A 16,147-nucleotide genomic window follows, 5' to 3' on the forward strand; every position below is an offset into this window, starting at 1 on the left:
TGGGCTCAGCTGTGATATTAAGGGCAGAGAAGTAAAGAGACTAAGGAAGTCCCAGGCAGCCACAAAACATGTCAATGGCATCAGCAGCAGTTGCAAAGCTGCCAGAGAGCAGTGTACTGTCACTGTAGATCAGTATTAAGTACTGTGTAGCACACAGGTGACTGCTGAAGCAATGGCCTTCTTCACACAGAGGGGAGAATATTGGTCTCATGGCATTCAGTCCAAAACTTTCTGATTTTATTGCCATTATGTGCTGAAAGGATCTCTTGTCATTTCACTTCAGTATCATTGGATAAGTGATTCAGAAAGTGAGTTTATACTTCTCAAGATCTTCACTTGGCCACAGATGGAGGCAGCTGGGTAAGATGCAGGGGAAGAAGAAGCAGCAGAGGCACCACCACCTGTGCCTGAGGTTTATACCTGCATCTGGTGCTGGGGTTTATGGAGCAGGCACCAGAAACAGGTTGACCTGGGCTTCATCAGAGCTGAGGTGCAGACACCTCTTCGTGAATGACTCCGTCAGTGACTACTGGAGAGACACAGCTGGCTTTCCCTTCTTGTAAGCACCTAACGTAAGGTGTAAAGAGAACAGTATACTCCTGACCAGTGCTATTTCTGAACCGGTGATTAGGCCGTCTCTGAGCTATAACGTGTTTTTGTGGTAGCTATTTGGGTGGGAGAGAAGAAAGCAAAAACTCCCCAGGCTGTAATTTTAGCTTTTCTCATAAGGTACCCAGTGCCCTGGGAATGAAGGCATTTTGCACAGTAAATCAGTGCCCTGGCCTGGTACCATGGAGCATGAAGTTACTAGCATTATCGTGAGGTGTGAACCACTGGGTCTATGCTTCAGAATTATTAACTGCCTCTTGACACTTTGCCAGGTCCAAGTTGGAGCATAAAATTCCTAATGATTTTCTTCTTATCTGAGCCCCTCTATGGTTTAAGAAACTGGGTCTTCTCTGAAACTGTCTGAGGCTCACTCATGCATTGCTTCTTCATCAGAGGCTGGAGTTAAAGGATTTAAAATCTATTGCACTCCCTGTGCCAGGAGCTTCCCGCTGGCCAAGGATCCTGGGATGCCTGAAGTCAGAGGAGACATTAGGCAGAGCATCTTCTTGAGACATATGCCAAGGAAGTTATTTCACTTTCCTGAGCCCTACCTTCACTTGGTTTGACGTAGGAAGTAGGAATAGGGCACAGCAATAGAGGTTTCTGCTCAGAACATCTCTCCATGCTTTGCAGCTGGTGTTTTAAGGAAGAAAAGGTGGTAGCTGATAAACGCTAACAATCCATGCACTACGTGATAAATGCCAGTCAGATATTCAGGTTAAAAGGGTATACTGGCTGCAAACCATACTTTCTTATTTGGAGGCTGATATGTTTTCCTCCCCCTCTTTCAAAGTTGTGCTTTATAAAACTGTGGACAATGTTTCAAAACTGTGTGGGTTTTAGGAAATGGAGTGCTGTCTCAGATGCGCTTATTGCATTTAAGTGCTATGCCTACCCATCCCACTTAGAAAGAAACAAAAATTAGTAAGTACTTTGCGCACATTTACATATCTGGATTTTAGTAAAAGCTATCTAAGTAAACTTTTTTAAAATTAATTGAGATTTTGATTTGTTTCTGGAACATGTTAAAAAAACTTGAGCATGGATTTAATTCCCTTTCGTCTGTCTTGAATTCTGCATTTTCTCTCAGCTTTAGATTAGACTGATCTGGCTGCATAATTTCAGACTAAAATGGAAAGATAAAAGTCTAGAAAAATGTAGTTAAGAATTGTGGACCAGACTACATAATCAGCATACATCTAACTTTGATCAATGTTAGTCCCAATGTCTTCAATCTTCAATCTCAGCTTAAGTGAGTGAACCTGTCTTGTGTTACTTTGGGAAGTAAATAATTTAAAATAAATTCTTAACTGCTTATGGTTTTTCAGTGAAACATAAAACTAGGTGAATAGGTGCATATGATGGTAAGCTGTTCAGAAGGTCAATCTGCCAGAAACAGCAGAGTGAAGATTTACTTACTTGTTAACAATAATGAAGAAAATAAAGAGATACATGGATTTGGGTTTTTATTAATTTTCAGGAAAGCTCATGGTTGGTGGTAGGGTTGTGGTTAAATTAGACTTGTGCAAACAAGTAGTCAGGACACTAAAAATTTAGAGGAAACTGAAGGAATGCTGATGCTTTACTAGCCTGAAATTGTTATGAACTTATCAAATTTAATTACATTAATGTCATTGCCTATTCTTTGGGCCATAGATTTAGTTACTTTGGAGGGTTATAGAAATTAGGGTTTTATAAGGATTTCAGTAGTTCTTGTTCAACATCGAAGAACTATGTTTTTCTTACGAGTTTATAACCATGAAAGATGAAGATTAACTGTAACTGGGAGCATGAGGAACTTGTGTAGTTTTTCTTTTCTCCATATTATCTTTTGTTCCTTATTTCCACTAAATTTGCCTCAGAATGACTACTTTCTTTCTGTGAAAAAGAAAAAAATCAGCTTTGTCATGACATATCATGTTTCTATGATGACATCCTGGCATAGTTACTACAGCAGGAAGAGTAGAGAGGCATTGGCAAAGTGTTTTCAACTAAAGGTTGACTTTCCACCCCCTCCCCCCACCCCCCACCCCCCATTCAATGTGAGGGAAATGGCAAATAAACAGATTTAACAAAAAGCCACTCTACATTTATCCTCCTTCCAGGTATATTTAATCTATATGAATGCCTACCCCTGCACTTTCAAATTACTTGGGTGCTCAAATATGCCCTTTTATTGGTATCTACTCTGTCCAGAAGTAAAAAAGGCCAGTAGCAATGGATCCTACAGAGCAAGTGTTTGTATATGCACACAGATCAAAGTTGCCTGGAATCCACATTGAGAGCTGATGCACTGAGAGAGAAGTCTCATTGGTCCAGAGCTAATTTTCTGAGCATCTGTGCACTTCATAGTATTCAAAGGTGAAAAGCTGCTGCTTGAAATGAACTGCAATTGTAAAAACAGGCAGGTTTTTGTGTGGTTATCCCCCCCACCCCCACCCCCCAGGTTGATCAATGCCTTGTCTCAATTTTCTTTCTTTATTTTCAGGATTAACAAACCCTAAAAGTACTCTGGAAACACATTCGTCATTTTGTCAGGCTTGACCAATGAATTTTATATAAACCCAAGGATATTTTGAGAGGACTCTGTCCAAATTTCTGTCAAGGAGTGCATCTTAATAGAAAACATGTGGTACATAGTTACCTGTGACTAACATTTTGGTCCTTCATTATACGGTGAAAATCTGCTGGCAGAGAAAAAGAAGACTTCTTATGTTAAGAAGATTTTCACTGGTGGAGAAGAGCTGGCACCCCCTTGTAATATGAAGCCCTTTGAGAAAAGCTGGTTGTTTCTACTGCTGTTTGTTGTACGAAGAGTTGTATGCTCCTCCTTTATTAGTGTCAACCTTGGGGTGAAAGTGATGAAGGGACAGTCTGTCTTCCTGTCTGAAGATGACCTCAAGTTTTCCATCCCCGGAGAGAAGGATGACTGCAAAGTAGAAGTTGTGATTAATGAGCCAATAACACAGAGGGTTGGGAAACTAACTCCACAGGTAATGGGGCTCCGTTGTGCTGCTCTGTGTGTCCAAGTGCGTGCAGGTGTGGGAGAAATTAGAAAGAGCTGCTTTACTGATTTCTTTTTTGAGAAGTAGTGGAACACATGAAATCAAATAGTCTGTGAGATTCAGCCTTTTGCTAAAAGTAGCCAGCTGACAGATAACTGCACTCCTTAAATCCAAAAGCTGAGCTCAGTAACATGAGTGCATAAAAGTGAGTTCAGTCAGTCTGTTTTCACAAGCAGAGAATGACTAGGTCAAAAATTTTGGTAAGCAGATATCCTCCAGTCTCTCAACTGTTTGCTTTTGTACCATGACAGTAATCAGCGTCCCGCGGGTAATGCATAGCCCACTGGAGCATTTTGTATTTTAGTCACGCAGACACTACTTAAGGAGCAATTAAGAAAAAAATCATCACATACAATAAGCTCATTGTGTACACCATTGTTTGCTCTGCTCTACAACAGCTAAATTGCTAGCAGATGGCAAATACATTAAAAAAAATCATGTTTTCTGTTAAAATTTCAAGCTTGTAGGAATAATGAAATGTATTTCACATATCACTGTTCTGCTACTCATCCACCTTACAAATCTCCTCACCTAAGCCATAGCAAGAAGGAGTTGAAAGTAATTGACATGAAGATGTAATGGTAGAGGTAGAAGATGAATGGTTTTAATGAACCACAACCAAACAGTTTTTGTCTGTTTTCAAAAATTTTTGTTTATTGTACCATACACTTCTATCTGTTTGTATATGTCTATTGTTTTAAACATCTGCTCTGAATTTTCTGGTGGTCTCTGCAAAGGCTGATGCAGGAGCACCAGTCTCAGTGATTTTTCAAAACTTCTAGCTTGGTCGTCACCATTATTTTTGCGGACCCCTGATGAGTATTTCAGCTGAACCAGCACTTGGAAGGAGCAGAGGCACATCAGGGAAAACAGGAGGCAATGAGCAGGGCAATGTATGATCTTCTCTAGAGACTGTCCCCAAGTGCAGTGCCTCTGCTGAGACTGCCACAGGGCTTGCTCTCTGCCAGCACAGGCGCTCTGACTGTAGTCCCCCCCTTTCCACTTCCCCGGGCTAGTTTGGCCCATGAAGAAAAAAAAGAGAGAATTAATGTCTCATTGCTGGCAGACCTCTTCTGTAGGCAAGCTGGCTGGCCAAGGAAGTGACTTTGCTTTCAATTTCTGCCTCAGCCTCCATTATCCTTGTCCATGCAGTCCATGCAGTAGGACCCCGGTATTTTGAAAAAGCCACTTTGTCCTTTGTAACCTGACATGCTTTAAGCACAGGGTCAGCAGCAGCTTTCCAGAGATGCCAGGCAATGTGTATTTACCAACCCCTAGTTCCTTGGCTTCCCGCACTCCCAACCCCACTGCTGTCAGGCGCCTGTCCTTCCTGGGCCTGGACAGAGCCCGGGCAGCGCGGCCTGGCTCTTGGAGGCTGCAGGCACACCTCGTCTGGGGGGGCGTCAGCTGGGTGGGAGGCCCTGGGGCACCAGGACAGAGAGGGGCTGTGCCTGCTGGTAGAGCCTGGGATACCTCCCCTGGATGGCTCCTGGCCTGAGTGCTGTTATGTTAGGAAAGGTGCCTTCCCCTCCTCTCCTCAGTAGAGAAGTGGGAGTGCCAGAGGCTTACCACCTTGCGGGGACCCCCAGGGTGACTGCCGGTGAGATAGGCAGTCTGGTTATCTCAAGTCATATTTCTCTGCCCGGAGAGCACTAGATGGCATTTGTGAGTTGAAGGCTTCTGTTTTAAATGACAAAATCCTCATCCAGACACTGAAAAGTGCTGCTTGAGCTGCCACCATTCCTGAAAAAAGGTGCCAGAGTCTGGCTCTCCCAGTGCCACTCACACTCTTTCTACCAGGAAGTTCTGCAGCCAGATAATGTCTCTGGTCTGATCTGTTTTATTGCCATTAAAGTGAGTAATGTCCTAGGAATGTATGACAATTTAATTACAAATTGTAATTGAAAAGCAGTTGAAGTGGAAAAAACCAAAGCTCGACAGTAATTAGGAAAAGATTTAGATCTCCTTTATCTTACCCAGCAAATTTATAGACAATTAGAGTTGCCTGTTCATATAAAAGGAAAACATATTAGGAAACATAAAACAGATGTTTCTTTTTGCAAAGCAGATTGTGTCTTATATACATACAAAATGACTGTCAGTCAGTGGTAACAGACCTTTGTGGAAAGGTCCTTCATTTTCTGTCCCATTGTTGTCAGCTAAAAGGTGGAACTAATGATGTCTTAGAAATAAATTAATTCTTTGATATGATAAATCATCTCCTCTGGTGTGGGCAGTCCCCTCTGATATGAACAGGGATGCGTCATCTAAGCAGTATCTCATTATCAGGTGCACACCAGGTCTATATGTGACCAAAACCCCTACTGACTTTGACAGCTCTATATGATTTACGTCAGTGAAAAATCTCATCTTCAGTGTACAACATTAAACTACTGGAAGCTATAAGTGGCTTTTGTATATAATATACTTCTTTTTTTTTTTTTCTTTAAGGTAAGACACTGTCTAACTACAGCCCTTGATTTTTTTTGTTTTTGGTAGGATATTACTTAGGACTATCCAATTAATAACTTAACTATCATCTTCCTTTATGTTAGCTTGTACTAGGAAAGAAAAGCCATTAAATAAAAACAAGACATCTGTTTTGTTTTGCTAAACACTGAAAAATAAAAAATCACATAGAACTGTGACATTTGAGAACAATACACAACAGAAGAGCCACAACACAGTCAAAACCATCATATGAGAGAAATTCCATTTTTCACAAACTGTTCTTGTTTTTCCTTTCTAAGCAGTCCCAACAAATAAAATAAATTGTACTTTCCATAGCACCATGTATTACAGATTATTCCAAGATTATTTTAGGAAAAGTGGTAAATTCATGTATATGTATCTGATTATCAACTAACTCGTCACTTAAAAAAAGTAAAAAAGGACTTTGTACAATGTGCTTCATGATGAAAGTTAAAAGCAGACAACACATTTTAAAATCACCAGGAATACAGAACAATTATCACATAGCTTGAGCATCTGAGAATAGCTTCAGTGGAAGTGGACACTGACAGTAATAATGAAAGCCGGTAAAATCTAATTTTCTTTCCAGTATAGAAAGATGCAAGATATAATTCTGTGTAATGGTCAGAAAGAAACAAACCTAGTTCTTACATCCTTTACTGTAAACACATGAAGTAGTCTTGATGCACTTTGGTTAACTATGCATTAACAACTAATTTAGAAATTAAAGTATTACTTTATTTTTACATTGAAAATGTATCCAAAGACTTTCTCTATGCAATGCATTTCCCGTCAACATTTAAGAGCCTCACTAAAATCCCCTTTCCATTTCACTGTCCTCCAAAAGGGTTGGAGAGATGTAGGTAATTCAAACAAGCCACTTCATCTTTTGGTGTATTTTAAGAAATGACTGGCAGTAAGAAATGACCTTTCTGCAAAAAGATGTGGTTTGTCAATCAGCTGTATATGTATATTAATCCTGATTAGCTATGGCTTCATTAGGTTTATTAGTGAATGCTGAACACATTTTACTTTAGTATGCAGAAGTCCATAGAATCATGTTTGAATGAATACTGCCCATAAAAACTCAATCAAACCCACATTTAGTCTCACAGTGAGACACTCAGGAAATGGAGTAAGTAGGTTTTGCCTTCTTGCTGACAAGAGTATGTCCTGTCTCTCTGCAGTTACGAAACGTGAGTATCCTCCATCTGTGCCTGGGCTGTGTAGAGGTTCCCTGTCATCACAAGGATAACATAGGCATGGTTTTATTTACTAGGGGCTTTCAGCTGTTAAACTCTATAAAGAAATATAGCTACATGGAACTGTAATTTGCCAGACTTGCAAACTGGCTTAAGCGAGGACATAAGAATTCAATCCGTTCTCTAAAGAATGGGTGTGTCAGAACTCTCCAAAGCCATCTTTTCTCCATTTTGGTCAGGCATTTTTTCCTCATTGCCTTACTTTTGCAAGTCAACAAATCATTGAATAATACAATCAGTCTGAAACCAATGTCTGCCTTAGATGGTTAAATTGTGGCCACCCAGCTTTGCAAATGTGACCTGTATCAGGTATGTCATAAGAGTTAGGGTTTTTTTAATTAGTTGGTGGACACAATATAGAAATTCTGCTTCTTTTATGCTGTGGGATTACACTGACATTGGGGCTGGGTGTTGGTATGGCACAGAGATGATACATGATCTGGTAAAAGGCTGCTGGTACAACATTGGTATTCCACTATGTAACAAATCTGAGCTAGCAAAGTTTCCAGCAGAGAAGTTTCACTGGGTCATGTTTTTGTAGTCCAGTGGTAGTGGCCATAAAGCAGGATTTACTATATAATCAAGGTACTGCCACTAGAAACTTTAAAAGCTATTAAATCTAATATTATACCGCAGGAACTGCTTGCTTTTCAGATCCACTGCAGTTGTCCCACTGAATACAACTGCATCTGTAAGTCCACAGGCTTTGGTGGTAGAGAAGTGTGCACTAGAATTATTTGTTGCACTGAGGGAAGGACTCGGCGACCAGCAACAATCACATTTATATGCCCATTCCCTTTCTAACTATAGAGTACCAGCAGCCCCACATTGAAGCGGTTGCTCTGATTCTCACTGTAATACCACAGAACAAGTGAATACCTATTCATAGAAGTAAGCTACAGATTAAGTATTTCCTTAGTCTAATGCATTCCTGCCAGAGAGAAGCGGAAGGGAAGCCATGAAATGAATATCTTTGAGAGTTCTACTAGTATATTCTTTCTCCTTCATAGGTTTTTGACTGTCACTTCCTTCCTAATGAAGTAAAATATACCCACAATGGCTGTCCGATTTTAGATGAAGACACAATCATGCTTAGGCTGTACAGGTAAGGACAGAGGGATGTCATACTTCATTGTTACCAGAAGCACAGCTGCCCTCAGGAAGAGCAAGCAGTCCATTTTTCATGGCAAAAGCATGTTCTGCTGTACATGTCATAACTACTTAGATCCAGCAGCAGTGTCACTAGTCAACAAATGACCATCTGTTTACAGACATATTTCTCACGGTGTATTTCATCTATGCTCAAATAAAGTGTTTGTCAGTATTAATACATATTATGTATTACTTGCTTATTATAGAAACCAGTGATTTTTCTTTTTATTATTGAAAGTGACAACAGTACTTTCAGAGCACTGTATGCTGTTAGGGACACAGATCCTTGCATATAGACGGCAAGTAACCTCTTCCCTAGCACAGATACCCTCTTTACAAGTATGAGCCAGTGGGCAGCAGGGGCTGGCACCTCATGGTCTCTGTCGGTCTGGGATTTGAGGGCACATGAAAGAAAGGGGTTCAGGTAATTCAGTTTAGAAGGTGAGGCCAAAGCCAGACCCACAGAGTGACAAAAGACAGGGTGAAGCATAACTAATTTGTCTTCTATCACCGCAGATTTACAGAAACTGAAACATTTGTTGAAACATTCACGCTCCATGTGCAGTTGCTTGAGCCAGACTGCAACATCATCAAAATGCGCCCCGGTGCCCTGGAGGTCCCTGAGTACTATGGCCTCTCCAGAGCAATTGACAAGAATGTCCTCACTTTTGACTATGACAGGAAGATAAATCTGGATTGCACCATTTCCATAGCCTCTTTGGAAACCCACCTGCCTGCTCATGGACAGCTCATCACCAGGGACGTGCAGCAAGAGCAGCTTCGTGGAGACCAGCTACAGCACTTCTTCTCTGGCCCTAGTAAGATGTGCTTTAGTTGTTTGTATTAGCAGGGTCAAAGAGACCCAGCAGATTAAACCTGCAGCAGTGGGTTGCTTCAGATGTGCTGCGTAAGGGTGGGTCATTTGAAGTTTAATGAACAGCTTGAGCTATCATGGGAACTGAAAGGGACATGAAGCTGGTGTGGGGCACAGCACAGATCACAGATCTGGGTCGGTAACCCCTGACTGGAATCTGGTTTTGGCTCCTAGATTCCTAGACATGTGGACCAATATGACAGCTTTGGGAGTGCCAAGACTCAGTAGAAACAGCACAGGGAGACAGTGGAGGCGGCATCTACCCGAGAGACCAAGGGAGGGTGGAGCTGGAAGATGGCTGTTGAAAACAGAATCCTGTAGGGGAAGTTAAAAGTCAGGAAAGGAGTCCTAATTCTCATTACACTGTTTTTATCAGGGTTAGTTTAGCTATATGAACAGGTTCCCATGCTGTTTTCTGCTCCAGTAACTGCTTTCTATTGCTTTTGTTGGGTTACAGAGCACAGCCTGGGCCAGCAGTGCAGAAATGGAAGCTGCATGCTGGGGCTGGGAGCCATTCACAACACAAAAATGAGCTGCGATGAATTTCTGAGGATGGGGATTCGATATCGGCACCTTGATCCTCCCTCTCCTGACACCGATTATATTCCTGTGAGGTTGGATCTCACAGACAGCAGAAGTAAAACTCTGCACAAGGTAGATTGTTATGTAACCTTACAATATCTTGATTGTCTTCCTGGTTTTAAAGAAATTGTAAATTTGTTGCTTCTTTTCCCTTTTGAAGAGAGAGAGTGAGCCTGGAAGTTTGTTACATTTTTACAACATTGCCAACTGGGTAAATGAAATGCTTTATCTCCATACCTCTATGATTAGACCATTATAGCTACAGAGAAACACCCCTGGTTGTTTACTGGCAGACAGAAGTAGTTTAGCCTGACAGCACAATGAATTCTGGCATGATTCTGTCTTTTTGGTAAAGTATGATCTGCACTGGCTTCAACATATGTAGTAATTAATAAGTTAAGAGCTGTGTGAACATATTCAGTTAATAATAATTAATGGCTCGTGCTGGTTTCTGTCAGGTAAAGTTATTCATTAAACTTAGATCAAATTAAGCAAGTTGTTTCAGTCCAAAATTAAGGACACAAATAAGACTAGTGAACCTGGAAGACCTTTTCATGAGGTCTGAGTATTTACTTCAGGCATTTTCTCATTAAAATGTTTCTATTTTTCTTTTCAAAATAATTATTGTTTTGACATGTACCTCAATTAGCTATGTGAAGGTGATGGAAATTGAATTTATTTTGTTTGCTTCACTTTGTCTTTCAGTTGTCCTATTTTTTTCCTGTTATAGACTGAGTATGCGTGGCTCCCTGTTCAGATTAAAGGTGCCAGTCCCAATCAGATACCCAAAGCTGCCCCGATGGCAAAGTTCATCCTGGAAGTAGATCAATTTATTTTAACCCCCATTACAACCACAACTGTTGATGCTGAAGACAACGAAACTCCAAAGTCCCTGCTTGTATTCAACATTACCAAGCCACCTCCACAGGGCTTCATCACTCATCTATCTGACCACACAAAACCTGTTGGTTCCTTCACGTGGAAAGATCTCAGTGACATGCTCATTGCTTATCAGCCTCCAAATAGAAGCCACACAGAGAGAAGGAATTATGAGGTAACGGTGAAATGTATAAGCATTTGCTATTTTTCATATCCTTAGGATTCAGTTAGCTGTAAATAAATACATTCATACATCAGGATATTTTTCAGAAAAAAAAAATGTCTCTCTCCAGATCTGCCACAGAGTGCTGCTGATGGTGAATGTCTCCTACTTCGGGTAAAGAGTTGCTTTATTTTTTCAGTAACCAGTGCTGCTAGGTATTTTGTGTAACTCAGTAGCACGCCAGCAGTCTGAGAAATAAACAACAGGTTTAAAAAGGAGATGTAACAGGAAGATAAATGAGGTAAAGGAGCATTTAAATATGCTGAGAGTTATAAAATAACTATCTAATAAGACAGTTACAAGCAATAAACTAAACAAAACAAAATGCTTGGTATTAAAGTGATGAAACTGAAGAAACAGAAAATCAGAACAAGGTAAGCTGCAGAAAGGGTGAACTGGAAAGCAGAGGAACACAGTAACTTTGGCACGTGATGATGACAATGCATCTTTTTTTAACCTTGGCTGTCACAGGAACCTACTTTCCGTTTCCTTAGTATGAGGATCAGTCTACCACATCTCCTGCTCCTTAAGGGCTTCTTCTCTGTTCTGCTTTCAGCATTGTTTGGCTGCAGGTTCAAGAACCTGATAATTCAGGAGTCTGAAATTTTTGGGTTTTTATTTTGGTTTTGTTTGGGTTTTTTCTGTGCAGGTCTGTATCTTTTGTTTCATACTTTTTTTGGTTCTACATGTATTAAAAGAGTAGGAAAGCCCCTCCCACCTTTAATTATTACTATTAAAAAGCCTTAAGTTAATTACTGAGTTGATTGTACCCCAAACATCAGTGAAAATGCTTATCTTTCCCATTAAATTCAACACATTGCAAACTAACTTTCCCAGCATTCACTGTGAAATGCATAGAAGGAAGATATGTAATTTAATGCAGAACCTCAAAAGGTCTTTTCAGAAACTAGGTCAAGTTTAATTTGTTAACGTATTATCAGAAGCCTTTAAGATCTCTCAGGAAAAAACACACTATATGTGTTTTGAGGTACAGCTGGTTTTCAGGGTGTTTTTTTTTCCCAATAAATAGCTTGTCTGTTTTCACAACAGGTGGAGTTTGAGGTTCATGATTTCTACTTTGAAAGGAGTTCACCAATCACTGTGCATCTTTCTATCAGAACAGCAGATACGAATGCTCCTAGGGTTTCATGGAATACAGGTGAAATCTCTTTTCTTCAGTTTATTTTGCTACAGAATTTATAATGTTTTGACAGAGACAGTTGACAAATCTCTAAGATTTAGATTTACACCTGGAGTTTAAGGATTATTAAATGAAGGGAGTGTAAATCTGGTTTTTTTTCCTTTATCCATCTTGGGGGACACAAATTGCTACAACTTGAAAAAATCTGAAGTTTTAACTGGGATGGAAAATAAAGAAAAAAAGGCCTTACAGGAAAACCAGGATTCCTGTATATAGCATGTTCTTCAAGAATGAGCTGAACATAAGAGAGTATAAATAGTAAAGACAAATACATGATGGAATAGGAGTAGTAGGGTAGTGTGTGAGAAAGACCAAGGCTCGTTGGTATTGTTAAAGTGGAAGTCTGCAAAAATGAACAGGTAGAAAAAAAGGGCATGACACACCACCAGTCATTTCAAGCCTGGAAACCTTCCAGGGTTAAGGCTTATTCAAACAGATTTATAATGCCTACATTGGAGATGGGGCAGGCCCTCCCATCTAGAGTGAAATGTGCATTGATATTTAATCATCAGAAGGCAAAGGTGTAAGATCAAGCAAGTCTTTAAGTTAACGCCAGGGAAAGTGCAGTCTCTTCATAGTAGAGAAGGGAAGGAGCTGAGAGGAACAAGCTTTTATGTCTCCCAGAGAAACTTCACCCAAAATGACTCTCAGAATAAAAAGAAGAGATACTGTCCTCCACCATGAAGATCAACACACATTTTTAAATGCAGACTCAATAAGGAAGCTGAGTACCCGGTTTCAGACGTTGTGATATTTCAAGTGCAATGCTTCAGTTTGTGCACAAGTCCAGAAATCTGCCTAGCTAGTCTATCAGGTAATTTGGAACCAGAATATATTACTTCTCTGTAAAAAAAGTCTTTAAAGACAGTTGACTAAGGCAAGTATGTCAGAACAAAAGCCGATACCAAGCTTACAAGCTGGCCTCAAAATGCCTGTCACAGGCAGGTATGTAGATGGAATTAAACATCTTTTTTTCTTGACTGCAAAAAACTTTAGAAAGGTTAGATGCTGACAGCTTTTAAAGTTGCAGACACTTTGGTGAATTAACAGTCCTCTCTTTGCAGGCCTCAGCCTCTTGGAAGGGCAATCCCGGCCGATTACATGGAAACACTTCCAAATTGTGGACAACGATGACATCCAAAATGTTTGCTTGGTCACAGTTGATGGCTTACAGCACGGTCGGCTCACGGTGAGAGGTAAATCACTTCCACTTGAGGGCCTGGAAACATGTTCTCTAGTGACAACTCACTATGATAATGTGGCAGTCAGTAAGACATTGATAGAGCCTGTCGTATTTCCCTCCCTGCTGAGGGCTGCCAGCATGAGCAGGATTTACAAGAGAATGACGGTGAGGATGGAAATATCTGGATGCAGAGTAAGAGATTCAAAAATTCACAAGCTCATACAGCAAGTCAGTTGCATAGCTTCGACGCATTTGCAAATAGTGTATTTATGCTATCCACATCCTTAAATTTGAGATACTTTAAGTCTGGCATTTTGCCTACACATCACTTTCGTTTGAAACTGAAATTGGTTCTTAGTTTCTTCACTTGAGGTGAATCCAGCCCAAGTGAGCTAATGTAGCTAGTAGCAGCATGCAGCGGGTCTGGTGTGGCCCTGTCCCACCAAGGTGAAATAAGGATGGGTAACTCCCCAGGAGAGAGTGCTGTGATGCCACTGCAAAACAAGAGAAACACTAGCATACGCATTCATTGCTTAGTGTTTCTCACATGAAACAAGAAAACCCAGGGCATGAGAACACATTGTATGCAGGTTTCCCCTCTGGAGCAAAAGGCAAGACCCGCATGGAGAGAGGTGGGCACAGCCACACACTAGTGGGAAGCTGCTGCTGGCCGGTCTGGCTCTGCCATCCTGCCCTGGCTTCCCCAGCCAAAGGCAAGTAGACATGCTGGTGGTGCACTGGGAGGCTGCTCTCTCTGCTGTTTGGCTTTGCTTGCTACAACCACACTAGACACAGGGACTAAAACAAAAGTGTTGAAAAATTCAGTATTTATAAGTTATTTTCTTAACATCTTAACATCTTAACATCTTAACATCTACATCCCAAAGCTGAAATTTTAAAGGAATCAGCTATGCTTTCATCACGCAGGCACAACCTAGGCAAAATGCAGTGACTATATTTTCACTCTTACATTTTTGCTTGAAGGTGCTGAGGAATGCCAAGTGATCTTGACTTGCTGGCAAATACAGACAGTACTTGGATATGGTTGCTATTTACTGGCAGCTTTAAGATTTATTTCGAAAAGTGGCAATTAAATTAGACTTATAATTTGTTAGCCTTCTGCAATGTCAATGTTGATAATTTTGCTTTGCAGTCTCATGAGTCAGCACAGTGCTGCTCTGCTCTCTCGGGGAAAATGGTTACATAAAAAAAGTTACTCTGCTGTTGGCAGGGTGGAAAGATGCTGCCACTGTCAGTGCTGGATTTTTTGGTAGTTAAACATATTCATTAAAATGCATAGCCTGAAGACATAAAAAGCAAGTATTTAAAGAAAAAGAAAAGGTGATATTTGGAATTTAGTGGAAACATAAACTATTCAGAAGTATGTTTCATCTCAGGAAATTATTGCCAAGGAGTTCAGTGTCTGCATAACCATCCTCCTGTAATGCCACAAACAGAAACTCTGTGGTGTCAGAATTGTTAGATAGGCTAAGCCCCAGATATGCTGTTATGGGGGGCTGTGCGGCCAGCCAGGGAGCGGGCTGCAGGCTGTAGAGCAGCAGACCAGCTGCACCTGCAGGGACTATCTCACGGTGATAGTCTCATCTTTGCATACACCCCCCAGGGTTTCTCAGCCTCCCATGGGCCAGGCAGGGGTGGATATTTCTTCTCCAGTGACTGTGCCTTATTCTCTTTCATGTGTCTGCATAGGCACTTGCAAAGTAAACCATCACCACAATTTTTGGCAATTGCCTTTTTTGTCTAGCAAGCACCAACTGATGTTCAAACTTTGAAACAAAGCTCAGGTTTAGTCCTCCAGCTGCACTATAATGCTGCTGGCAAATGGTCTGAGCCACCGCCCACTGAATCAGTGGAGGGATTCCCATTAACTGTGGAAAACAGTGAATCAGCCCAATGTCTTGAAGTCTCTGTTGTTAGGTTTGGTAATGCCAGCTGAAGGAAACCCCTGAAAGAAAGAGGTATGTATGGCGTTGTTGCCTGTCTTCTGCCACCTTTAACAGACTTTTGTACAGTGATGAAGCAGTTATTTCCCCATCCTAAAGTTTACCCGTAATTCTTTTCAAGTAAGGAGGCAAAAGGAGTGTGTGGGTGTCTCTGCTGATACTACACAACATGGAGGGCAAAAAAATGTTACCTTTGGAGGCCCTGCTTCCAGCACCAGTTTGCAGTTCTCAAAACCTTTAACCTGTCTGAATATTGCATGTGTGGGTATGTAACATGTCTAGTGAAGCAGTGGTGTAAAATTGCCTTAGTGTAGACACTAACTTCACCATGCAGAAAAAACAAGACCCACAAACATTATTTTTTACTTGCAATGAAATGCTGAGCAGTAATTATAAAAGCATATTCTCTTCAATGCTTCAAATACATACAAAATGCTCTGATAAGAAAGTAGAGGTTGAAATAAAAGTGGAAACAATTACAGTTACAAGTCCTTGATATTGCCAGTTATTTTAATTGCAATGGACATTATCTTTGCTACCACAGTTGAAAATTCTGCATTCTTATTAACTATTCTACCTTCTACAAACTTGCTTCCAGTAGGTGAAGTTTTGTTTGATTTTTCTAAAAATGCATTCTCCTTCTTTCTCCCTTAATAACATTCATATTGGTGGAAGGATTCT

General features: G+C 40.7%; 1 protein-coding gene across 1 annotated transcript in view; it reads left to right on the forward strand.

The window, feature by feature from the left end:
• Positions 1-16,147, forward strand: part of FREM1 (FRAS1 related extracellular matrix 1) — a 75,074-nt gene that overhangs the window by 8,556 nt on the left and 50,371 nt on the right. Inside the window, exons 2-8 of the mRNA XM_040580617.1 lie at positions 3,098-3,602; positions 8,419-8,513; positions 9,077-9,378; positions 9,892-10,088; positions 10,747-11,070; positions 12,169-12,277; positions 13,384-13,515. Of these exons, the coding sequence (XP_040436551.1) occupies positions 3,372-3,602; positions 8,419-8,513; positions 9,077-9,378; positions 9,892-10,088; positions 10,747-11,070; positions 12,169-12,277; positions 13,384-13,515 (1,390 nt within the window). The 5' untranslated portion in view covers positions 3,098-3,371. The remainder of the gene's footprint in view (positions 1-3,097; positions 3,603-8,418; positions 8,514-9,076; positions 9,379-9,891; positions 10,089-10,746; positions 11,071-12,168; positions 12,278-13,383; positions 13,516-16,147) is intronic.

Source organism: Falco naumanni, chromosome Z (assembly GCF_017639655.2).
Source record: "Falco naumanni isolate bFalNau1 chromosome Z, bFalNau1.pat, whole genome shotgun sequence".
Lineage (NCBI taxonomy): Eukaryota > Metazoa > Chordata > Aves > Falconiformes > Falconidae > Falco > Falco naumanni.